Source organism: Sciurus carolinensis, chromosome 11 (genome assembly GCF_902686445.1).
Source record: "Sciurus carolinensis chromosome 11, mSciCar1.2, whole genome shotgun sequence".
Classification (NCBI taxonomy): domain Eukaryota; kingdom Metazoa; phylum Chordata; class Mammalia; order Rodentia; family Sciuridae; genus Sciurus; species Sciurus carolinensis.
Genome location: NC_062223.1, coordinates 10,343,882 through 10,369,000, shown reverse-complemented (window position 1 = coordinate 10,369,000; position 25,119 = coordinate 10,343,882). Strand labels below are relative to the sequence as shown.

At 49.9% G+C, this 25,119-nt stretch overlaps 1 protein-coding gene across 2 annotated transcripts; it reads left to right on the top strand.

Moving 5' to 3' along the window:
- The first annotated feature begins 66 nt into the window (after nt 1-66).
- Pola2 (DNA polymerase alpha 2, accessory subunit) lies at nt 67-24,824 on the top strand. 2 transcript variants are annotated; one of them, XM_047519075.1, is made up of 18 exons: nt 68-467; nt 4,433-4,557; nt 4,913-5,004; nt 5,185-5,242; nt 9,335-9,441; nt 11,385-11,578; nt 12,150-12,238; nt 13,560-13,715; nt 14,353-14,415; nt 15,083-15,125; nt 17,787-17,911; nt 18,512-18,550; nt 19,216-19,289; nt 22,166-22,274; nt 22,518-22,624; nt 23,308-23,367; nt 23,618-23,744; nt 24,452-24,824. In XM_047519075.1, exons 1-18 carry the CDS (start codon nt 389-391, stop codon nt 24,599-24,601), a joined length of 1,797 nt encoding a protein of 598 aa, XP_047375031.1. In that variant the 5' UTR covers nt 68-388; the 3' UTR covers nt 24,602-24,824. The 2 variants fall into 2 exon arrangements, with proteins under 2 accessions (XP_047375032.1, XP_047375031.1); XM_047519076.1 differs by lacking the exon at nt 13,560-13,715 and having other exon boundaries at nt 67-467.
- The last annotated feature ends 295 nt before the right edge of the window (nt 24,825-25,119 follow it).

The window sequence follows — 25,119 nt, the reverse complement described above, 5'->3', positions numbered from 1 at the left end:
GCGCGGCGGGAGAGAACCGCGCAGGCGCAGTGGGGCGGCCCGGGTGCCGGGTCCGCGCAGGCGCGCGCTGCGCAAACCATTTGGCGGGTTTTTCCGGCCACTGGGTCCTGCGCACCCCGGAGTTAGCTTTTCCCAGGCAGGACCTTCTCCCTCTCGAGGCTTCCGCGCCTTCCCTGCGGGGCGCTGGGGGGCTACCCCTACATTAAAAAAATAGTATTTCTGTGCGCTGACGCCTGGGCCCGAGGTCCCGGGTCCTTTGGTCCCGTCCGGCCTCCCGCCCGAGAGTGAAAGGATAAGAGCACCTTGTCCTGCGCGTCGCCCTCCTCGCCCGCGGATAGGGCTCGGGTCCGAGCCGGGCGGGCCAGGCCCCGGCCCCTGCTGGGTCGCCATGTCCGCGTCCACCCAGCAGCTGGCGGAGGAGCTGCAAATCTTCGGCCTGGACTGTGAGGAGGTCCTGATTGAGAAACGTGAGTCCCTCGCCGCCGCACCCCCGGCCCCGGCCTTGTTGGCCGCGCGCGAGGAGTTAGGGGAGTAGAGGCTGGGGACGTGGGGACTTCAGAGTGCGCGTGGGGTGCCCTGGGGCCCAAAGCAAAAATAGCAATGATAACAATATGGAGCACGGTTTTAAATCTACCCGAGGCGTCCGGAAGGTGGAATTGGGACGTGCTAGGTGCAGACTGGACCCCGATGGCACCTCCGAGGTCAGAGGTTATTGAAGCAAGAGGGGTTTTAAATCGGAGCTCTCTGTTCTTGGCTCCTCCATTTCCAGTCCACACAAACTCTTCACCGACCCGTCACGTCTCTCATCAACTTGGTGGTGGTCTGCACAAATACGAACCCCTTAAGGTGGGTTCCTACATTTGAATTTTAGCTTTGGAAGGAACCTTGTGGAGCCTGTCAGCTCCCTCTGTTTCTAGATGGAGAAACACAGAAAAGGAGAATTCATTGCTGAAGGTATGTGTGAACCCCGGTCCCTGCCTCAGAGTCCAGCGCTCCATCAAGTGGACCAAGGGTAAGGAATTATTTGAAGCATAGCCTCAGGAAATGTGAAGTTCTGTTTTAGAATTGGGATGGATGTGCATCTGCCCTCGCCACTCATCAACATTTGGTTGTTGCTGTTTTGCAGTCCTGGGGATGGAACCCAGGACATCCCGTGGGTGCTAGGCAAGTGTGGTGCCCCTGAGCCCCTCCCCCAGCCCTTCATCCACATTTTAAACTTATTTGAGATATAAGACCAGAATACAATCATATTATTTTGTGATGAGAAGTTCCTTTCATAGACACCAGAATATTTCAAGTCCTTAAGGAGACTTAAAGGAAGACTCAAGGAGACTTGAATAAGAAACTAGTCAAAAACTTGTTTGGTGAACATGAAATCAAAATAGGGGAAACCACATTTGTACCAGCTTCAGACCAAGATACCTGCTGGTCCAACTCGCATAGGACTACTTGGGCAGAGGTGCTGGAATTCTAGAATTTACTTTCATAATTATTAACCTCAACAGGACCTTGATATTGCTTCACAGTCAACCATGTTTCCCTGGTCTTTTCTGAGTCTGCTAGATGACTCTTTTTTTCCTTTCTCTTCCTTTAACGTCTTCTGTCCCACCCTCACTTGAAACTGATGAACTTGCTTCCTGTGTTGCTGAGAAAATAGAAGTATTAGAAAACTTCCATCAGGGGCTGGGGTTGTGGCTCAGTGGCAGAGCACTTGCGTAGCATGTGTGAGGCACTGGGTTTGATTCTCAGCACCACATATAAATAAAGAAAATAAAGATCCATTCACAACTAAAAAAATATTGGAAAGAAAAAAGAAAACTTCCATCAGTTGCTACCATACTTCTTCCCTCCCTGTGTCTGTGGCATATATACCTAGACTTCTGTTACAGTGAATAAACTCTATATTCCTTGCAAAAGCCAGCCCACTTGAGTCCTAAATTCCATTTCTTCTCACTTACTTAAGGACATCGCTCCAGTAATTCTCCCCTCTTACATATTTCTAGGAGCTTATTGGAGGGAAGTATTGTGGATTGAACCCAGGGTACTTTACCACTGAGCTACATCCCCAGTTCTTTTTATTTTTAATTTTGAGACAGGGTCTTGCTAAGCTGCTGAGGCTAGCCTCCTGCCTCAGCCTCTAAAGTCACTGGGATTACAGGTGTGCACCACTGTATCTGGAACATATTTCTGTTTTTAATCTCTCCAAGGTTTGTTTTTTTTTCTTCCCTAAATAGCATAGAAATGCTGTTCTCACTCCATCTTTAACGTACCCTATTGGCCCCACTTTCAACAGGAGCTCTCCTTCCCAATCACAGCAAACCTCAGGGTTGTCTGTGCTTGCTGTCTTCACAGTGCTCCTCCTCAGACTCCTGCCAGTAAGCTTTTCCATCACACCATTTCACTGAAACTGCTATTGCTAAGATCCCTAGTGACCTTCACCTTACCAAGGTTAGGGATGATTTCTCAGTCCTTATCTCAAATTATCAGCAGTATTTAACACTGTTCATCATTTCCTATTTATTTATTTTGGTGTGGAGTCGTACGGTGCCGCCCAGGCTGGCCTCAAACTCCAGATCCTCTCCTGCCTGGGCTTCCCATATACCTGGGATAACGGGTGTACTCCACTGCTCCTGGCTCATTTCCTCTTCCTTAGTACATGTTTTTCTCGCAGCTTCTCCGCTCCTGCTCCTGGTCTTTCTTCGGCCTTGCTTGTCACCACTCCCAGGCTTCGAAGGTTCATCCTCTTTTTTTTGCTGGGGATTGAACCCAGGACCTTGTGCTGGGGATTGAACCCAGGGCCTTGTGCTTGTGAGGCAAGCGCTCTACCAACTGAGCTATCTCCCCAGCCCGGTTCATCCTCATTTTAACATTGGAGCACCCAGAGCTCAGATCTAGGGTCACTGCTTTCTAGATATACTGCCTGGGTCTCCCCTGATCTCATGAATTTACATCCTGTATATTTGCTGCTGGTTCCCAGATTCGTGTCTCAGCCCAGACCTCTCACCTGACTGCAGGCTGTCTGTCCTGCCTACTTGATGCCTCCTGTTGGATGTCTGATTGGCCAGGCCAATCCAGCTGCAGGCCTCAGACTCGCTCCTGTCACCCCGCTCCCACGAGCAGTTCCTCCTGCTTTCTTCCCCATCTCCGTTAATGGTCACTCCACCTCTCCACTTGCATAGCCTTGGCTTGGTTTTTTATATCTCACATCTGTTCTGCAAACCCCATTGGCTTTACCTTCAGGATGTATCTTTTCTTTATTTTTTTCCCACTATTTTTTAAAATTCTTTTTAGATACACGTGACAGTAGAGTGCATCTTGACTTACCATACATACATACATACATGTATGCAGAGGATACATTCTAATTAGGAGCCCGTTCTTGTGTTGTCCTTGGTGTGGAGTTTCACTGGTGGTGTATTCATAAGTGCACATAGGGAAGTCATGCCTGTTTGTTCTCCTGTCTTTTCAGGCTTTTTCTTGCCCAGAGTCCACCACTTCTCACCACCTCCACTGCCACCATCATTTCTTACCTCTCACTTGGATTTTGCCATGATTTTCTTTATTTCTTTCTCTCTCTTTCTCTCTCTGTCTCTCAGGTACTGGAAGCCAAATTCATGCTAGGCCAGTGTTTACTGAGCTGCATCTCCAGCCCCCCATGATTTTATTTTCTTTTTTTTGTGGTGCTGGGGATTGATCCCAGGGCCTTGTGCTCGTAAGGCAAGCACTCTACCAACTGAGCTATCTCCCCAGCCCCCATGATTTTCTTAATTGCCTCCCCAGATCCTGTCCTTGTCCCCTTCAGTCTGTGCTTAACACAACAGCCAGAGAGATCCTGTTAAATTGGAAGTCAGATCACTTCTGTTCAAACCCTCTAGTGACTCCCTGCTTGCTCAGAGCGCTGGGATTACAGGGTAGTTACAGGACCAGCACTTTGGACCCCTTCACCCTTTCAGCTTCTCTTCCCTCTTTGCTCACTGCCCACATGACCTTACTGATCCTGCCTCTACCTCAGGGTCTTTGCCCTTGTGGCTCCCTCTACTGAACATCTTCCCCTAAACACCTCATGGCAGACTCCTTGACTTCCTTCAAGTCTACTCTCAAACATCATCTTCTCAGAGTCCTTCCCTAATCACCATATTTGAATTTTCCAACCCCTCCCCCAGCTTCCTGATCCCTTCACAGCTTTATTTTTCTACATAGCACATTTAGCCGTCTAGCATATCACATATTTTACTTGTTTGTTTGATACGCTTCATGAGAACAAGGGTTCTTCTCTATTCCGTTGACTATTGTGTTCCCAGTGCCTAGAACAGTGCTGCACTAGTAGATACTGAATAAATATCAACCAAGAAAATAGAGGATTATCTTCACTTTGCAAGATGAAAACAAAGAAACAAACCAAGTTCTTACCTGTCCCCTTTCCCTCCTGTAGTGGCAGAGCTTTGTGTTCTGTATGGACAGAACGAGGAGGGGATGGTGGGTGAGCTCATAGCCTTCTGCACCAGCACCGGGAAGGCTCGCCTCACCCCGGAGATCCTGAGCACCTTCGAGCATGAGGTAAGAACAAAATGTCGGCAAACTACAACGTCCTTCTGCGCTGTAGGGGAGGTGTTGACGTATTGAGAGTGTGGGCTTTGGAATCAGACCTGGACTCCAGTCCCACTGTGAACTTGGGCAGCCTACTTATATCTGGGAGCCTCAGATTTCTCTTCTGTTGTGGATTCTAATAATCCGTATTTTTGTGATTAAATGAGAATAGATGTAAAGCACCTAAAATAACTCAGAAGATGGTGTTATTAAAATTGTTATCTTTGATTGTATTTTGAATGCCTATTATTATCTCAAAGCTGTGGGAAATGCCTCCCCTGTTATGAGACTAATGAATAATAGTTCACTGTCTTTTATTCCTCAGATTCTGAGCAAAAGATTGTCTAAGACCTGGCACGGCGGCTCCAAGGACAGTGGGCACGCAGGCGCTAGAGACATCATTTCTATACAAGAGCTGTATCCTTCCCTGCTGAAAATTTTGCATCAAGTCACATATCGCACTTTACAGTTTGTCTGTGGCTGCATGTGTAACTTAGACACAACTAATGAAAGTAGCCTAATGTTTACATTTCTTATTTAATCAGCCCTTGCCTTAAGTGGAAGTTTATTATTGTTTTCCTTAACCAGTGTCTTTAGAATTGAAGTAGAAGAAGAAGAGGAGACCCTTTTGAACTCTTACACCACACCCTCTAAGGTGAATATACAGTGTGTGCAAATTGCATTCTGTAAGTAGCATTTCTTAACATTATCACAACGTGTATAGATCTGAAGGGGAATAATCAGTCACTCCCCTGTGTTCCTGCTATATTTCCACTATGCATCTTCCTTTCCAATTAGATGCAGAAATATTTTTACATAATAATTCTTGTGAACATACAGTTATCCTGCTTTTTTCAGCAAGCATAAGTATTTTTATAAATACAATTTCTCCATAATTGCCCCTTTTTTAATGGTTGCAGTTTCATACCAGCTGGAGGTACTGTAATTGAATAATCCAATTCTGTGGTGTTGGACCTCAATGTGAGGGGTCGGGTAGGGTAATGGTAAAGTATTGCCTTCAAAGTCTGAGTAAACCAGGTGCAGTGGGGTGTGCCTGTCATCCCAGTCCTTGAGAGGCTAGGTGGGGGGATCACTTGACTCAGGAGTTCAGAACAGCCTGGACAACATACGGAGAACCTGTTTCATGGGCTGGGGATATATCTCAGTTGATAGAGTACTTGCCTCGTGTGCACACAACCCTGGGTTCAATCCCCAGCACTGCAAACAAAAAGAGAGAACCTATTTCAGAAAAGTAAAAGGTGGGGCTGGGTAGATAGTTCAGTTGGTAGAGTGCTTGCCTCACAAGCACAAAGCCCCAGGTTCAATCCCCAGCACCACAAAAAAAGAAAAGAAAAGAAAAGTAAAAGGCACTGATGGGTGCTGCCCTTAAGAAGCATCCCCCATCTTGGATGACTTGAAGGTGAAATCAGTAAGGAAAGAACCGGGTCCCCCTTGGCAAAGTATGCAGCCATAGCCATTACTCTTTTTTTTTTTTTTTTTTTTTTTGTGGCACTGGGAATTAAACCCAGGGTGTCTATCACCAGTCTACATCCCAAGCCCTTTATTTAGTTTTTATTTTGAGACAGGGTCTTGCTAAGTTGCTGAGGCTGGCTTTAAACTTTCGATCCTCTTGCCTCAGCCTCCTGAGCTGCTAGGATTATAGGTGTGCCACCTCACCCAGCTGTAATTATCCTTTATGCTAATTGGATTTGTGGGGATCCATGGACATGGAATAAGCTGAAATTTTTCAAAGCAGATCACATCCTAAGAAAGTAAGTTGTTTAGGTACAGCTAACTGAAGAGCAGGGGAACCAAAAATGTGCCCTATGAATTTGCAAACACAAACCAGATACATATAATATGGGAAATTGTGGGGCTGGAGTGAAGCTCAGTGTTAGAGTGCCTGCCTAGCATGGACAAGGATGTGCGGTTGAGTCCCAGGTTCACTTCCAAAATTACAAGAAATATTTCCCTTAGAGCTTAAGATTTGAGACTATATATAAAATGCAACTCTTGATTTCCCCCAAAGATGGTTTTATTCAGAATCCATATTGCAGTGAAGGATACCTCCATTCTTCCTTTGCTCAGGCCAAGAACCCTGTAGACCTCAAATCCTCTTTTTCTGACACCCACATCCAACTTAGCTTCCAGTCCCACCTTGGCATCTCTCACCGCCTCTGTCCCCTAAACAACTTAAGAGCCTCTGTTCCAGTCCTGTGGCTCTCTCTGCCTTGGCCTCTCACCGATTCTCCTACAGCAGCCAGTGTTCCTTTCAGAAGAAAGGCAGGCCAGGTTTCTCTTGCTCACACCTCTCTGCGCTTCCCGCCCTCCCTGTGGACATTCACAGCCTGAGCGAGGGAGCGAACCAGTGTCTGAGCTGGCCCACCCTGCCCTGCCGGCCACACTGGTCTCCTTTCTGGTCTTCAGACATGACAAAAATGAAAAATGTGTCCAGCTCAAACCTGCCTCAAATAGCAGACTGCGCCTCATCCCCTCCTGCGTCGTATCTCCTCGCTTTGTTTTTCTCCGTAGGGCTTGATACCCGACGCGGTGTGTGTCATTTCAGTGCCTCCGTCGGGGGAAGCTTCTGGGGGTGGACACTGGTTCATCTGCTGCTTTTCCCTACTGCTTGGCCCATAGTAGTTGTTGAAGTATAGAAGAATCTTTAAGGGAAGTGGTTTGAGAAAATGTATCAGAACCATAAATTCTTTTTTACCCCTCGTCTCAGTAATTTTCCTAGCAAAAATCTTTCCTGAGGTGGTTGGAGAGGGTGCGCCAGGCTCAGTGGTTAGTGCTCGCCTGGCATGTGCAGGAGCCCTGGCCTCCTCCATCCCTAGCCCTGAAGGAATGTCTCCTGAGGAAAGAATCCAAACTGTATGCATGAAGATATGCCTCTCAGCATTATTTGTAATCACCAGAAATGAGAAACAACCCATAATCCAGCAATAGACAATTAGTTATGTAAATTTTCATACATCAATTCCAATAGCACAGGTACTCAAAAGGATAAAGATTATAATGAGGGGTCAGGGTTGCAACTCAGTGGTAGAACACTTTTCTAGCGCGTGAGGCACTGGGTTCCATCCTCAGCACCACATAAAAACGAATAAATAAATAAAGGTATTGTGTCCATCTACAACAAAATTTTTTTTTTTAATATCGTAATGCTATGGAAAGTGCTTATACGTTAAGAGTATAAAAATCAGTATTAGGGACTGGGAATGTGGCTCAGGAGTAGCCTGTGCCAGGCTCCTAGTCCACAAAAAATAAACAAAAATAATTAAGTTGTTAAAAAAAAAATCAGTCTTAAAATATCTAAAGTTGGGACTGAAGTTGTGGCTCAGTGGTAGAGTGCTTGTCTGTCATATGTGAGGCCCCGGCTTCAATACTGAGCACCACATATAAATAAAGTAAAAGATCCACTGACAACTAAAAAAAATATTTAAAAAAATCTAAAGTTTACATTTAAACTAAGATCACTCACACACGTGCACACGTACGCGCGCATGCACGTATGTGTGTTTTTCTATTCCCCCCAGTACTGGGGATTGAATCCAGGGCCTTGCACATTCTAGGCAAACACTCTACCTCTGAGCTATATCCCCAGTCCTAATTTATGTATATCTAAAACTGGGAAAATATTAAATAGTATTAAGGAATATTCAAAAATTGTTATTATATAAGGAAAGTAGCATAGGGTGTTTTTGTTGATCTGGTTTCCACCTCAGGTACTCGCTGTTCTTGGCTTCTGTCTCCTGCATCACCACCCTCAGCTGGGTGACATTGCTTAAGTACACCAGCAGGAGGAGCTCTTGGGCAGGAAAAGCTGCCCAAGCTCCTGGTTGTGGGCGGGGCAAGGATTTCTTTCCTGTTGAACTCCAATTATCCTAGACTTTGGGGACCTCTGGGTCTCTGGGTTTTATCCTCCATTGTGGGCTTATCTTTGCATTCTTGTTGATGAGCCAGAAAAAAAAAAAAAAAAAAAAAAGCACCAAATCCAGAAGTGACCATCGATGAGGTGTTTGCTAAGTATTCTCCAAGTATGAGCTCAACCACGTTATCTGCTGGAGTCAGTCCCATCTTTAATTTGGAAAATGTGTGGTAGACTTGGCCAAAGAAAGTGTAACACGGTTCCATCCTTTCTCAGGAAAATGCGTGCAGGCACATCAAAACTGCATTGCCAAACTCAGGTCTGTTCTAAAGCAAAGAGGCAGGAACTGAAAGTGAGCACACGAAAGATTTGACAGGATAGATTGCCCACCTGCTGATCGTTTTTTGGAAGATATTTATAGTGGGTCTGATGGCACATACCTGTAATCCCAGCAACTCAGGAAGCTGAGGCAGGGGGATTGCTCGTTAGAGGCCAGCCTGGGCAACTTAGTGAGGCCCTGTCTCAATAAAATTTTGAAAGGGGCTGGGAAGATAACTCAGTGGTAGAGCACCCCTGGGTTCCATTGCCTGTACCACAAAAAAATAAAAAACAAAAAATTATTTAAAAACATCGCTTGTGTTTTTGTGTAATTTCCTTCAAAATGGGGCCGGTGTCCTGGTGCATGTTGGTTTGTAGTTGTTGAAGATTTCTTTTTGGGATTATGCTTGGAAGATGCGACCTTAAGGAACCAACCATCCCGTTCCTATCCTGTGCCCTTCACTAGGGCACCAATTGCCCTTTTCTTCCTAAGAAACTCTACGCGTAATTAGCACTTGGGTCCACAGTGACCGGGGTCTTGTTTTGTTTTGTTCCCAGGGTCCTCAGAAGCGAGCGATCACCACACCAGAAACTCCCCTGACCAAAAGGAGCCTGTCTGCTCGTAGCCCACATCAGCTCCTCTCTCCATCAAGTTTCTCCCCAAGGTATGGGTCACGCTCATTCAGGTGCCCGGAAGGAAGGCCTCCCCCCCTTTCTCTGGCTGCCCGGCAGTTGGGCAGGCCAACTGCGGAGTAGCTCATTAACCGGGGGTGGGTGTGCACTCTGGCTCGCCGCCTGCTCTCTGCCTCCCAGCTCTTTCTTCCCTGGTGGAAAAATCCTGTTCCTTGTAGTAGCTAGGGAGACCCACTTTCCACCCAGTTCTCTGGGGCTCATTTCCTAGGTCAGGAACTGAGACCTTCTATTGGAAACAACCTGTCTGCTCAGAAGCCTGGAGTCTTAGGAGTCTTGCCAGTAGAAACAGATAGACTTTTGCCTGCTTCTGGTAGTTTGTGTTTCTTACTTCTTTTTGTAATCTTGAATATTTATTTTTGAAAAAGCAAAGCACACATCTTTGGTCATAATGTTGCGTAACCTGTTTGTTGTTCCTCACTCAGATTATAGCTAGTTTCTGAGAGTTTTCTTGTCGCCATGAATCTACACGACAGCTTAATTGGTATTTTTGTCCCTGCTGCCACCACTGCACATAAATCCACAAAGATCATGTGTGATTTTTTGAAATCCGTAAATGATACGTCTCACGTTAAGGAGTTCTGTAGGTACGTGCTTTGCTGAGTGGATGTGTTTACAGGTACTGCCACTTCAGGCGATGCTCGGGAGCGGTGATGTTAACTACTTAGGGAAATCCTGACCACCAGGAGCCGCCACCCCTGTGTGGATCCCTTCCAGGCCAATCAGTTCACCTTGGAAAGGCAGGGAGGAACAGAATCTCTGCAGGTGTTCAGGGTGAATGGTTGTGAACTTTGAAGGACATTTGCTTCCACCATGGTCCAATACTGTTTGGTGAGATCTCAGACTGTTTGAAAACAAACTTCACTCAGGGCATCTTGAAACCCAGTGGACAGTGATGCTTTTTGTAGAGGCTCAGGCCCTTGCCAGAGCTACGTGCTGCAAACTGCAGCCCTTTGAAACCTGTACACCACCAGTGTGAAGGGGCTGGGCAGCCTCACGAGGAGGAACTCAGGGAAGTCAGGAAGTGCTGCCTCATCAGTTTTTGACACACGCTAGTAAAGCTGACGTCAGAGGCTGGCTTTGTACTTTGTGAAAGTGACTTGTAAATTATTCAGGTAGAGGCAGCACTGGAGATAGAGATAATTAGCTGAGCTCATTTTCTGTAGCATCTGTCTAGGAAGGAGTGGTGACCCCATTACAGCGGTGCCCATTCGAGACTAGTTCCTGGAGAGTTTGGGTGCACTACATGAAGCCCGTTTTAAATAGACCCATCTGGAGGCAGGTGATGCTCATGGCTGAAAGATTGGCAGCGCCTATGCAGGTCAGCAGCACCCATGTGTTCTGTGTAATTTCCCAGCCAGGGAGTAAAACTCGGAGAGCTCATCAGCCAAGCCTTGGAGCTTGGGGATGTTTGCTCACCAGCTGACTTAATTCATCACGCTGCACTCCGTAGACCCGGGGGAAAGTTGGGTCATTTTGCTAACTTCATTTTATTGAGGTTTTTTTTTCCTACCTTGAACTATGCTGTGAATTTTTATATATTCTCCGCAACTTCTGACTTACCCACAGTTCCAGGCTGAGGTTAGGGCCTGATAAATGCTGACAATTCATAAGACAAAAGGAAAATGATACCAAAACTTGCTTTTCATTCCATTCAGAGTTTGAGTTTTGTTTGGCTGTGTTTAGTTTTAATGCCAGGAGAACAACAACCTTTTAAAGTTATGTTCCTGTCTTTAAACTTCTCTAAACATGTTTGGTATTCTTCCTCGGCCTGGTATTCCTCAGCCTCTCATTCCTGAAATTCCTGAAAGGTCCAGGTCTGTCCAATCCCATTATGCTGATTAAAAGCCGGCTTGGTTTTCCTCCCAGGCTCCACTTCCAGAATAACCTTGTTTGATTCCTCTCGTGCTTCCCTCAGTGCTACTCCCTCCAAGAAGTACAACTCCAGAAATAACCGAGGGGAAGTGGTCACCACCTTTGGCTCTGCACAGGGGGTGTCTTGGTCCGGTAGAGGAGGAGCTGGAAGCATCAGCCTCAAGGCCTTGGGGTGTCCAGAACCACTGACGGGGCGCTACAAATCCATGTTCCAGAAGCTCCCAGACGTTCGAGAAGGTGATTATTTTTCCTTTGAAATTCTTGTGGCTGTAACATGCCCAGGAGGGGCTTAGAGAAGTAACCAAGGCTCAGCTGGGCTGCAGAACAAGCTCCAAGCCGCAGAACCCTTGGGTGCTGTGTCAAAGGGGGCCCTGGAGATACTGTCAGTGAGTCTCCTGAGTCCATCGCTTTGCCAAGGAAGAAACATACTCATTCCCAGGAATGAAAATGGGAGCCCTGAGAGGAATTCAGTTTAAAGTTAAGGACATGTATGGCTTCTTCCTTGAGAGCCCTCTCCAGGTTGCCTGACTTGCCCAAAACTTCAGTGGAAGCTGAGGAAAGGGGAGGCTCAGGTGGGTGGGATTCCCACTAACTCCCTGGGGTGGTGCCACATGACCTCCTGTGGCCATGTTTGGCAACCAAATATTGGGAAATGGACTGGGGCTTTAGAAGGTTAAACTGGCCAGATGTCTAGGCCCCTTCTGCTACTGTAAAACAGCTGACCATAATATTTTACAACGTGCTGTGTTTTCTCTTCTCGGCAAGTGAAGTGTCTGAAATGTAACGTGTGTTGACCTCTCGGTTACAGTTCTGACCTGTAAGATAGAAGAGCTCGGCAGTGAACTCAAGGAGCATTACAGGATCGAGGCTTTTACTCCTCTTCTGGTCCCAGCACAAGTGAGTCGTTCTGAGTGTTCTCACTGATTAATATGACATTTTTAGATCAGTGGCAGGGAGACTTCTATCTTGTTTGAATTGGGCAAAATGAATCCTTCCGAAGAAGACTTATGAATGATCCCTGGTTTTGTGACCAGAGTTATTTTCCTCCCACTTGGATCAGGCAAGGTCTTGCTCTAAGCTAAGGTTGAAAGCCTGTTCCCCTTAGTGGTGGGGCAGAACGCCCCTGGAGAGTTCCCACAGATAGAAGCATTCCGGGGTCCAGGATGAGGTCACAGCAAGCATGGGATTTCCAGAGTCTTGTTACCTTGACAGTGACTTCCCTGGTTTGGTCTCTGTCATTGCAGACCAGTGACAGCCAGTATCTTTGCATCAGGCTTTAAGTCTGGCATATGTGCTGGTGCTTTCTCTCTCAGCTTAAGAGGAGACCACCTACAAGATCCTTTTTGTTCAAGAGTGGTGACTGAGGACTTAATTCATTCTACGTCCCCAGCCTTTTTTTATTTTGAGGCACAGTCTCTAAGTTGCTAAGTAAGGCTGGTCTCAAACTTAATAATCCTCCTGCCTCAGTTTCCCAAATATCTAGGTTTACAGATATGCCACCAGACCCAGCTGACAAGAGTCTTCACAGTGTCTTTGTCATGCGTTTGCATCCAGGGAAGAATGACAGGAGTTTTGGAGGAATCAGGAGGAAGTACCGGGTGGGGGCAGGGACACACAATCACATAGGAAAGATTAGACTTCCTCTTTTTGTTCTAAAGAGTGGGAACGTGACAGAGGAAGCCATTGGGGGAGAAATTTTGTTCAATCTAATGAAGAACTTCCTGTCCAGAGGCAGCATGGCGTGTGGCTAGGGATGTGGCTCTGGAGCCACAGTCCTGCACTTGAAACCCAGGCTTCCCCTGAGTTTGACCTTGGCTGAGTTATCTAACCTCTGCTCTTGTCTTCCTCATCTGTAAAACAGTCACGTCTAGCCGGCAGTTGTTGTAGGGATTAAATGAGTTACTACACGTCAGCCCTGAGAACAGTGCCTGGGAATCAGGCTCCGTACATGGGAGCTATTATGAAGCCCTGGTACTCCCCTTCGAAGCCTCTTAGAGGGGTTCACCTGGTGGGTGGGCCGGTGGTGGACCAGGTGCCCTGTAGGAGTTCTTCTAGCCTCTGACATTGGTGGTGATGCTGTGGTTGATTCAGGGTGGAGGAGATGCTCAGCCAGAAAGCGAGTGCTGCGCATGGTTTGTTTTGCTCTCCCTGCTGCCTTCGGATGTGGCGCTGCTGTCCCAAAGACCGTCATTCTTAAGTCGCTCCATTCCTTCCATAGGAGCCTGTCACCCTGCTGGGTCAGATAGGCTGCGACAGCAACGGGAAACTGAACAGCAAGTCAGTGGTTCTGGAGGGAGACCGGGAGCATTCCTCAGGTGCTCAGATCCCAGTGGATTTGTCTGAGCTCAAAGAGTACTCTCTGTTCCCTGGACAGGTGAGACTGGAGGACCTGCTGGGAAGTGGGCGTGCCCTTTGCACCTGTGCATGCTGTCCCCGTGGGCAGCTGCTTCTCGGTTTCCATCTCTGATGCTGTGAGATATGGCTGCTAGGCCCAAAGGCACTATTGTAAGGATTTGATTCTCCCTGACTGAAGCTCAGCTTCACAGTCCAAGGTGTGCAACTGTGGAGAAGGTACTTAACCTCCTGAGCCACAGTGTCTTTAACTGTAAAATGGGAATGATAATTCTTACCTCATGGGATTGTTGTGAGAATTAGGTCATTTATGTAGAGCATAATTATCATTACTCTAAAGCCCCTTAGTTTGTTTTCAAGAGCGAGGCATGGCAGCACATGCCTGTAATCTCAGCAACTTGGGAGGCTGAGGCAGGAGAATCACAAGTTCAAGACCAGCCTCAGCAACTCAGCAAGACCCTGACTCAAAATAAAAAGGGCCGGGTGTGTGACTCAGTGATACGGCACTCCTTGGTTCAATCCTCAATACCAAAAAAAGGAAAAAGAATTTGCTTACAAAATAGTTCAGTTACAAAGTACTTGTAACTACATTAAAGTAACTTACTCCAGACCTCCCATTTCTCCCTCTTCAGCACTCCTGTGTCGTTTCTCTCTTTCAGGTTGTAGTTATGGAAGGAATCAACACCACTGGTAGAAAACTTGTTGCCACCAAACTCTACGAGGTACAGAGTGGTCCCCTCTTCCCTCCCAGTCTGCCCCAGGCACAGGACATGCAGTGCTGGGTTGTAGCCTCTGGTCCTCCCTGTAGAGTGGGACCCAGCTCTAGGCCACAGGCTAGCAAACCATTCTGTAAAGGACAGAAAGGAAATATTTAAGGCTGGGCAGGCCATAGGCTCCTGTCAGCGACAAAAGCCACCACAGACATCTCATAAATAATTGAATGTGACTGAGTTCTAATAAAATTTTATTTACAAAAATGGACTGCAGCCAGATTTGGCCTTCGGGCTGCAGTGACCTGTCCCTGCTCCAGACAACAGTCCTCCAGAGATTGTCATAGGTTGCCAGGAAAAGCACAGGACACCTTTTCTCCTGTCCTTGTGCAGAAGCAGACTGGTGTTCCAGGCACCTGTGTTGCTGCACTGGCTGCTGGGTATTTTGCGAGTTTATCAGTTCCTGTTGCCCGGGCCGCTTTGCTCTCTCAGAGCAGTTTAGAAAAATGGCAGGTCCTCTCGCTCTTGGACTGTTAGTTCCAAGGGCGACTGAGAAAGGCATGTCCTCCTTCCCACCCCCCTCTGTTCTCCCACGACACACCTACAGACAGCCCACTCACTTTCCTTACCAAAGTGACGGTGGACCAAGACCTCAGCTGAGCTTTTCTCCTGTTTCAAGGGTGTGCCGCTTCCATTTTATCAGCCCACTGAAGAGGACGGAGGTAAGTTTGGGTTCAAAAGCTGTTTTGCTAACTGTGAGGGTGGCAGACAAGGCTCTGGGAGGGCAGTTGCTCAGGCCCAGAAAGCTGCGAGGACTTTTGGGCACAATCCAAGGACATAGCCCATCTGTGGACACCGGGCCCTTTGTCCAAGAGCCCCAGGTCCGAGCCTCATGACCTGGGGCGTTATCACCTCTAACTACAGGAAGCACATCCTTTAAAGACTGCACTAACAGGCATTTGGAAGTTACTTTGAAAAGGAAAAAGATGTGCATTTTTTAAAAAGAACTTATTGGCATCCTGGATCGGATCCTAGAAGAGAAAAGAGCATCGGTGGGGAAACTAGGTACAGCAGGATAAAGCCAGAGGTTTCACTGTAATCACACACCAGTGTTGGCTCCAGACGTGGCTCGTAGTTACGTAAGGTGTCGATGTCAGGGGATGCTGGGCGAGAGGCAGGCAGGAGTCCTGCGCCGTCTCTACCTTCTTAACCAATTCTGAAGTTATTCCAAGATTAAAAGGTTATTTTAAAAGAATCTCTAAGAAAGGCTGGTGTTAATTTGGAACTAGTCTAGATGGGCAAATGCAAAAAGAAATTTTGGCAAACTTCACCTCAAATTAAGTTTGTAGGGAAACTTGAGAACATTATATTAAGCCAAACCCAAAAGGTCAAGGGTTATATGTTTCTCTCATGTGGAAGCTAGAGTGGGAAAAGAAAGGTGGGGAGGATCTGGTGAAAATGAGATCAGTAGAGTAGAGGAAAGGTTGTGTGTGTACAAACTGGGAATGTAGCTCAGTGGTAGAGCGCTCCTGGGTTCAGTCCCCTGCACCGCCCCCCAAAAATAGATTAGCAATGGATGGCAAGGCTGGCATATTGTCAGTACCCCGTGTGTGTCAACAGGGTGAGGTCATTCTTGGAGATGACAGAATCAGGAATGAAATTTAGCATTTATGATATTTCACAGTATATCAGAAAATATGTGTGTTTAGGGAAAATGTGTGGAAAGGGTGTCATGGTGGTATTGGATCAACTTCAAGTCATGGAATTAACATGGCTTGGGTGCCAGGAGCTTCAGCTGTGTGCCAGGAGCTTTTGGAAGCAGTTTAATGGGTTGTTAACGAACATTATTTTGCATGAGGAATTAAGTCAGACGGTTGTAGAGATATGAGTGAGACGTGGACCTCGCCCTCTCTGCACTGTCCTCTTGCAGCTTTACATCTCTGGTAGGCACTACAGAACCAAACCTGACTGTCCCCTGCCCCACCACCACACAGAACATACGTTTTCCCTTGAATGCCTTGTCTGAGTGTGTGGGGTTGCTTTGGTGGTGGACTGAATCATGCCTCTCCCATCCCTGGAACCTGTGCATATGTTGCCTTATATGGCAAAGGGACCTGCGCATTATTATGTTAAAGACCTTGAGCCGGGGAGATTACACTGGATTACCCAGGGTGCTGCAAGCTATCACCTGGGTCCTTATGAAAGAAGACGACAAAATGACCTGAGTCAGGACAGAAATGTGAGGCTGCTGGCTTCCAAGACGGAAGGTAGAACCATCAACCAGGGAACACAGGTGGTTTCTAAAAGCTAGAAAAGAAGGAAAATGGGTTTTCCCCCTAGCACCTGCTCCCTGCCAGCACCTTGGTTTTAGAACTCAGAATCTCCGGAACTGTAAGACTGTAAATTTGTTTTAAGCCACTACGTTTGAGATGATTTGTCACAGAAGTGATAGAAAGCTAACATAACTGTGTGCTAGGAAGCCAGAGTTCTGGGCTGGGGGTGGCTCAGTGGCGGAGCGCTTGCCTAGCATGCACCAAGACCCTGGGTTCGATCCCTAGGACTGCAAAAAATGCTTAAGAAGTCAAAGTCCTTAGGGTTTGTTGTCATTGTAAGCTACAAAACTGGCTCAGTCCAGTGTAAGAATTTGTTCAGGGAAATCTAGGCAGCTCACAGACTGGATGGGGCTGGAGACCCAGGCTTGGGACCAGGAAATAAGCCTAGCAGCTCACGTATCCAGGTAACAGGAATCCCCCAGCTCTGTCATCCGGACACCTTGCCTGGAGCAGGTCAGCTCTAGTCTTTCTCCTGTCCTGGGACAGTCCACCTTCAGATTTCAGATACTAGCAGGAAGGTGTGAATGGCCTAAGTTGAGTCATGTGCCTGTCCCTGAGCTGTGGGAGGACAGATCACCTGATTTCCAGCCCCACTTGACTACCATTTGAGGAGAGGGTGACTCTCCAAAAGCAGAGCAACCGCTGTTAGAAAGCACAATGGGAAACAGCACCTGCAGCCCCTTCCAGGCCTTCAGCCCACCCTGCCTCTCTGGACTCTCCAGTGCCCCACATTCTCCAGCCACACTGGACCCAGAGGGTCCCCAGTGCCAAGCACCCTTGAGTCTCTGTGCTTTTCTGTACCCTACCTTTTCTGTTCCCAGAAACAACTCCACAGCATGAACCTGGCTCACTCGGGGAGGGGGAGGGCTTTCCTGACGACTGTGTCCTCTACCTGGTGGGGGTGCCCTTGGAGGACAGGACGGAGTCTTCCTCCTCTCAGGTCCCCTGGTCACACATGCATAGAAACACAGTGTGGGGACTCCAGGGCGTCCTCCAGTGGCCCTTGCTGCTCCCACCATTGCTCCAGCCTGACAGTCCTTTCTGTCTTAGATTTTGAGCAAACCATGGTTGTGGTTGCCTGTGGGCCCTACACCACGTCTGACAGCTTTGCCTACGAGCCCCTGCTCGATCTGATCACCATCATCAACCGCGACCGGCCGGATGTCTGCATCCTGGTAGGAGCCCTCGGCACAGCTCCGTGCAGGGAGGCAGCAGCGGGAACATGGGGGAGTCGGCCTCAGAAAGGGGTCTTGCTGTTCTAAGGCTTTAGGAAATGTGGGTTCTCATTGGTTTTAAATATTTCTTTAGTTATCCATCTGCATCTCTGGAGAGGTGAATGTGATCCGGAGGCCTTCACTAAATCTAAACGCCCACTTGTTGCCTCCCTTCGTTGATTTTACAGTATTCTTGCCTCTGTTTCATTACTCCAGCTTCCGAAGTGTTCAGAGTTCTGCTGTTAGCATGTGGTCAGCATGGTGGTCAGTTGCCCTTGCTAGATGTAAAAAGTCAGAAAAAAGCCCAGTGCCCTGGGGAGGGAGCAGTAGTACCAGTTCTGGGGCCCTGGAAGCCTCTCCATCAGGGCTCAGGCTCTTGCCTGTGGAGTTGCTGGGTGTCCACTGCCCATCTGCTAACTGTCCCCAGGCTCTCCAGGTAGCCTTGGCAGGACAGGTGGACCCTGGGCAGAGAAGGGCCAGCAGAGTTACCTGGTGGCACGCGCGTACTTGTGCAGTCCTGACTTGTTCTTTTGGTGTCTTTGTCTCTCCCTCTCGGGGCAGTTCGGTCCTTTCCTGGATGCTAAGCATGAGCAGGTGGAGGTAAGTGCCTCGGGTGGCGAGGAGGGGGACCGAGCACTTCCATTCAGTCCAGGCCTTGCTTTTATTTCCACTTTCCACATCTGTAATGAACCTAAATTAAACCTGTAGCTAGCCACAAAAATATTGTAGCTGGGCATTTTTAATAAATGTCTTGAATTTGAGGTATTCATTTCACCAGAATTTGAGGCTGTCTGGAAGGTAGGCGGAGGGGCATGTGACAGTGCACTTTTTTCTTTGTGGTACTTGGTGCTAAGGCACAAGAGGAGTAGCACAGTGCAGGTGCCCCTGGGGTGGGAGCTGTGCTGTCAGCCCGATACGGCCACTGCCCTGAACTGGTGACTCATCTGGCTGTCTTCAGATGCATAAAACAAATGGCCCTTCCTAGGACATTGTCGTCAAGGGCCAGAGCCTCCCGCCCTGACTCAGGCAGCATTGCCAAGCCCTCTTCCTGCTAGTCTCTCATTCAGCACATTGATTCTCCCCCACGTCCTCCCCTGCCCACCTAGACTCAGCTCCTGGGGGACAGAGAGCATGTCCTTTTCATCTTTCATCTCCTTCAGCTCTGAGCCTGACAGCCATCATCCCAGGGTCACCTAGCAAGTGTCAACAAGTGAATGACACCAGAGGCCACCTCTCAATCCCTGTCCTTTCCCTTCTTCTTGCAGAACTGTCTGCTGACGAGCCCATTTGAAGACGTCTTCAAGCAGTGTCTGCGAACCATCATCGAAGGGACGAGAAGGTCAGAACTCCAAATGCTGGGCAGGACCCAGAGCTGCTGCTTCTAGGGTTTCCCACCAAGAAACCAGAACTACTTACACATGAATGGTAGTTCCCGTCCTCATCGTCCTTTTGAACTATGAGATCAGATAGGACCCTTGAACTTCAAGTGTACTGACGCCAAGTGAAGGGGAGGCTTTGCAAAGTGCAGAGATAAACAAACTTGAAAGGAAAAGCCGCACCTGCTCTCACTCTTCCCTCCCCCGTTCGCTTCTCCCTTTTCTCACTGTGTGTTCCCCTGTGTCTGTGGGAATGTTCCCAGATGCTCCTGAGGAGTGCTTGGCAACTGGCAGCAAGAGCCCAGGAGGCCCAGGCCTCTCCTCGTGCGAGTGTTTTGGGGTGAGCCAGTTCCTTCCCTGAGTCAATGCTTCCGTGTTCGGTGGGACATGCTGAGGGTGGGATCTTGACTCCTTGCCATAGCCCGACAAAGGACACAGAAGGTCACAGCACTGATGTACGAGCTGCGTGGTTCTAATTTGAAAGGAGTCACAGTTCCAGGAAGAGTCTAATGCCTGAAGCAGGAAGTGAGGCAGGAAGCTGATACTCCACTCCTGTCCCTTTCCCCCAGTGCCAGGGACTGAGAAATTGGTGCAGTGATAGGTCTTTTTGTGGGATTTGCTTGCCCGCAGCTGAGCTCATAAAAACAAATATTTCTGAAGGCTGCGCTTTTAAAAACAAACCTGTAACAAAGGTGGTTTTCAAAACAAGGTGTATAATCTTTCAACTTTGGGCCATGAGAACAGATCCCAAAGGTGATTAGTCATAACACTACCTTCTTGTACCAACGGTGTGGGCCAGTGCGGTAGGCAGCGGACCTGAGAGAAGTCCCCCCGATAATTCACCCCGGAGCTGGGAGACAGACCGGGCCAAAAGCAGACTTCATCTGATGTCCTCCCTCCCTCCCTCCCTCAGTGAAGGTGACACAGGTGCCTTCCCACTTCCCCAAATCTGTCATGACCCTGTCCAGGTTCATCAGATCTGGAGAGGGCCTGGAGCTCAGTAGACTGCCCCCCTTAGAAAAAAAGAAAGAAGAAAGCAAGAGCAGCGCCCTGTGCCCCTTGTCAGCCCAGGGGGTGGGCAGGGGCTCCAGCAGGGCCCAGCCTAGCTGGTGCTTCCAGCTTGAGGCTGGGTTCTGATTTGGGCTCCTTGCCCCATGTGGTGTTGGCAGCAGCGATACAAACAAAGAACAGACAGGCATTGTCACCCCGGGGTGGGTGCCCAGCACCACCAGGCACTTTCATCTGCGGCCAGTGTGTGCCATGGGGCGGAGCTGCCCCGCCCTCCCAGAAACAGTATATAAGTGGTCCTCCGGCAGAGGGTGTCTTGTTCCTAGAGGTCAGGAATACTGAGCACTATGCTCCTTTGTGAGTAGAAGCCAGAACCAGCCAGGAGGCACCAGCTCCTGTGCTGCGCATCTGAGGGAGCGGCTGTGACCCTCCCACCATGATGTATGAGGTTGTGCAATACCAAGATGGTTGGAATTTTCTTCCTGATCCCTCCCCCTGAAGCCGCTTTATAACCACAAGCAGGAAGCTGTTTCCTCCAAAGCCAGCCCTGAGACAGCGATTCCGTCCCCTGACAGCAGCCAGCTGGCCTGTTCTTTGCATGCATCACAGACTGTGAGACCTTGAGACCTAGAGCCAAGACGGCCCCCAGTCCCCACCCCACTGGCCCGTTCACCAGTTTCCAGCACCCAAAGGTGGACTCGGATAGCTGCAGTGAGCCTTCAGTGTCAAAGGGATTGTGACTGAGAGGCAGCGTGCCTGTGGTCTCAGTGTGCCCACTGAAGTCTGGGTTCACTCTTGGAGTAGGCACGATAGGCAAGCAATAGGGTGACAGCAGTCACCAACACATGGGGAAGTCCCTACACCTGTGCCTGCAGGGCCACAGCATTGTCAGCAAGAGAAGGAGGAGCTGGAAGCAAGAGCTGTTGGCACATATGCACTCCCAAAGTAACGCTTTACGCCTGTTTGGTTTACAAAAGGGCCCCTCTGCCAAGGGAGCTGAGGAGCCAGGGAAACGGGCTTCCCCTTTTCCTCTTGTGCAGCCGGGGAAAATAAACAGTTGGCCCAGAGAGTTAACAGCTTTCTTCTTCCCCCACATGGTGTGGCCCTGGAGGTCTCCTGCCTCCGTTAGAGTGAACATCTGCTGCCATCTCTGCTTCTACTTGTTGCTGTTGCATTTTCTTCCACTTCTGCAAGACAGGCAGCTCCCAAGTAGAAACCAGGCGCCTTGGTGCGGAGAAGCCCAGCCCGTGTCTTGTGTGTCTTCTCCGTCCTGTCGTGGCCCGGCCTCTGGCCAGTCCAGGGGTTTCATCTTGATCTTGGAAATGCTAAGGTGGCCTCAGATCTGCCCAGCTTGCCTGGTTTCTCCCTAGGCAGGAGTCCCCAGCTTCCGTGGCAGGACGGAGCCTCATGTTAGGGACTGTTCAGTGTCCCGGTGACATGTGTCCAGGGGTGGGGGTCAAACTGCAGGTCTAGTACCTGCTCTGAGACTGGGATTCTTTGGCCAAATCCTTGTCTGTCTAGCTTTTCTAGATCTCAATTTCTTTCCCTTTTTCTAACAAATAGTAGTTCCCTCCGCCCTGCTGTGGGTTGCCACAGAGGAAGGGACCGTGTGTCCTGGGCCATACGAGCTGGGTCAAGATGGATGTGTGTACTTGAGAGCAAATGGCCTTTCCCTCATGTGTCCCAGGGAGCGGCCTGTCCAGTGCGGGGTGCGTTCCGTTCAGCCCTGGCCGAGGGTCTACTGCGTCAAGCCCTCACTCCTGGCCCAGGGCCCTGCTGCCTGGACCCAGCCGCACTCACGTTCTCCACCATCTTGTGTTTTGACAAGCAGCTCCGGCTCCCACCTGGTCTTTGTCCCGTCCCTGAGAGACGTGCACCATGAGCCCGTGTACCCTCAGCCACCTTTCAACTGCTCGGATCTGTCTCGAGAGGACAAAAAGGTACCAGCACCCCTCTGACAGCCAGGATGCAGCGAGGTGCGGGGGCCACTCTTGGGGGAGGGAGGAGCCTGTTTGGGGTCCCCGCACATCCTGGCTCCCAAACATTCTGAGAAGCAAAGATGGTTGGGTTTGCTGCATGTGGGTGGGTCCCCCAGTGTCCTCCAGGCCCTCAGAGCCCCAGCTGTGGGGAAGAAGTTTGCAACTGTTCTGGGCCAACGTTTGTGTCCACCCCTTCTGGTCCAGCGAGTCCTGTGTGTGTCGGAGCCCTGCAGCCTCTCTGTAAACGGGGTGATCTTCAGTTTGACATCCACGGATCTGCTGTTCCACATGGGAGCTGAGGAGATCAGTAGGTAAGAAGTGCATTCCAGGCCCACAGGCATGTCGGCCACTCCCTGTATCCAGTCAGCAGTGGTGCTGGACAGTCCTGAGCAGCACATCCTAAGGACCACCCTTTATGCCAAACCCTTTGGCCATACGCATCCCTGCACCCGAGAATGGTGGGCACGTTTTCCAAACACTCATCTAAACAGCCTCGGAGAGCCCGAGGTTCTCTTCCAGCTTTTAACTAGGTCTTCCTCTCTCCCCGCCTCCCTCCCACTCCCTGCTTGTAGGGTTTCCTCTTTGTGGAGGGCGAGCCATGGGTTTACCCTCCAGGGTCTTCTCCCAGTGGAATCGTGTGAGGGTTAGACGCAGCCAAATCTCAGCCATTGGGTTTGGCAGCTGGCTGTCCCGCCCTCCTCAACAGGGAAGGGACGGGAAGGGACGGCTGAGCGAGGTGGTTTGGCAGGGTGGGTGGGTGCTCCTGGTGCTGCCTGTGACCTCCTAGGGGTGCAGACCTTGAGTCCTCTTGACCGGGCGATGCGTTGTCCTTGATCACCGGGGTCCCTGCTCTGCCTCACCCAGGCGCTGCCTCCCTCCTGTGGGGATGGTGCACTCTGCTCCTGGGCAGCTCACCAGGCTGTCCTAGAGGTGGCCTGCTGCTGTGTCTTGGCCACTTGGCTCGGTCGCCCCCTCTTGCTCTGCTTCTTCCTAGCTCTTCCGGAACCTCAGACAGATTCAGCCGCATTCTCAAGCACATCTTGACCCAGAGGAGGTGAGCACGCTCCCAGCAGCCAGCTGCGAAGGGAGTGTTTTGGGGTTGTGCAGCAGAGACAGCTTTGATTGTCAGCCTCCCCCAGCCACTCACTATCAGGGAACATCACCCAGTCATCACAAGCCTGCATTCTGTCCCCCCAAATGAAAGAAAGAGCTGGTTGGTGAAGACAAGTCTGCGGAAGTCGGTGCAGCGGGCCTGGGGTGGAGTCCCAGTCCCTGCTGCAGCTGACCGCCCCTTGTCTCTGCAGCTACTACCCACTGTACCCTCCCCAGGAGGACATGGCCATCGACTATGAGAATTTCTATGCCTATGCACAGCTGCCGGTCACCCCAGACATCTTCATAGTCCCCTCAGAGCTGAGGTACTTTGTGAAGGTAGGTTTGTGCTGGCTTCCTTCCAGACTCTCCAGAGCCAGTCTTTGACTTTCCGTCCTCCATCACCCAGCACTCACCCTTTGGAGGTCTGCTGATGGGCATGGTGGCCTCTGTGACCCAGCCCTGGGTCCTCACAGCCTTGGGGAGGTGGTGGGACAAGGTGACAGGTCTGTGGGTAAAGTGTAGAATGAGCTGTGTCCCCTCCCCAAGAGCAGGAGCCCAGGTGGTGAGTGGAAGACCCTCAGCAGTGGCTCCGCCAGGCTGGGCAGGGTGGCCTGGGAGCACTGCGCCTGTGCCCTGCCTGCCCCCTGAGCTCTGTGACCTCCCGCGGGCTCCGCTGAGGACACTTTGAAGCAGCTCTTGAGTAGTTTTGGTCTCTGCACCGCGAGGCTTGAGTCCATCCCAGGGAAGCCACCCAGACCAGTCCCCCTTTCCCAAGTCAGAGCCAGCCTGTCCTCCGAGGCAAATCGTTTCTCATCCGGGAAAACAAACAGCTGGGTTGGGTTTGTCGCCAAGTGTGAGTGCCGAGTGTCTTCCAGGTCACCTCCTCCTCTATTCTGTCTCAGAGACTCAGAAGCAGTTCAGAAGAACTATGTGGTGGCCTTTGCTTCCATTTTACAAAACCCTTTTTGGAAGCACCCAGCCACTCTGTCACATCAGTCCCCAGCTGAGGGCCTCTGAAGCCAGTCTTCGCCTTCCTTCCCCAGGACATCCTTGGCTGCATCTGCATGAATCCCGGGCGCCTCACCAAAGGGCAGGTGGGCGGCACCTTTGGCCGCCTGTACCTCAGGAGGCTGCCGATGGCTGGGGAGGCGAGGCAGAGCCCGTGTGTTGCTGCCCAGGTGGTCAGGATCTGAGTCTTCGGGCCTCTTCTGCCCCAGAGCAGCCCTCCAGTGGCTCTAGTCAGAGAGGAGTGGGCGAGGCCAGGGCTGTGGTGGGGCCCTGGCTCCGGTCAGGCTTCCGGAAAGGAGCACTTGCTTCAGAATGGGCATCCGCATCTGAGAGGGGAAATGGCGGGAAGGCTTTGTGATTTCTCTACGTGAATCAAACCACAAACAACTTTTGGAGAAATAAAAATAAATTCTGAATGTAACTTCTGAGTTTAATCTTTCTTCCACTTTCTTTTTCCTGGTAGTGGCCAAAGAATGTTGCCTATTTGACCTATGTCCCGGGAAGGCAGAGCGCCGCTCACACTGGGCTTGGGTCCAGCTCCTTAGAACTCCGGCCCCGCCCACCTCCCCAGGCCCCACGGCTGCTGTGCTGAGGAGGGGCGCTGGCCTTGGCCCTGGAGCTGGGCTGCAGAGCCAGCAGCTGGCGGCGTGCCCAACGCTCCCCGCGTGGCCTCTCGAACGTGCTAGGGTCCCAGCCTGACCTC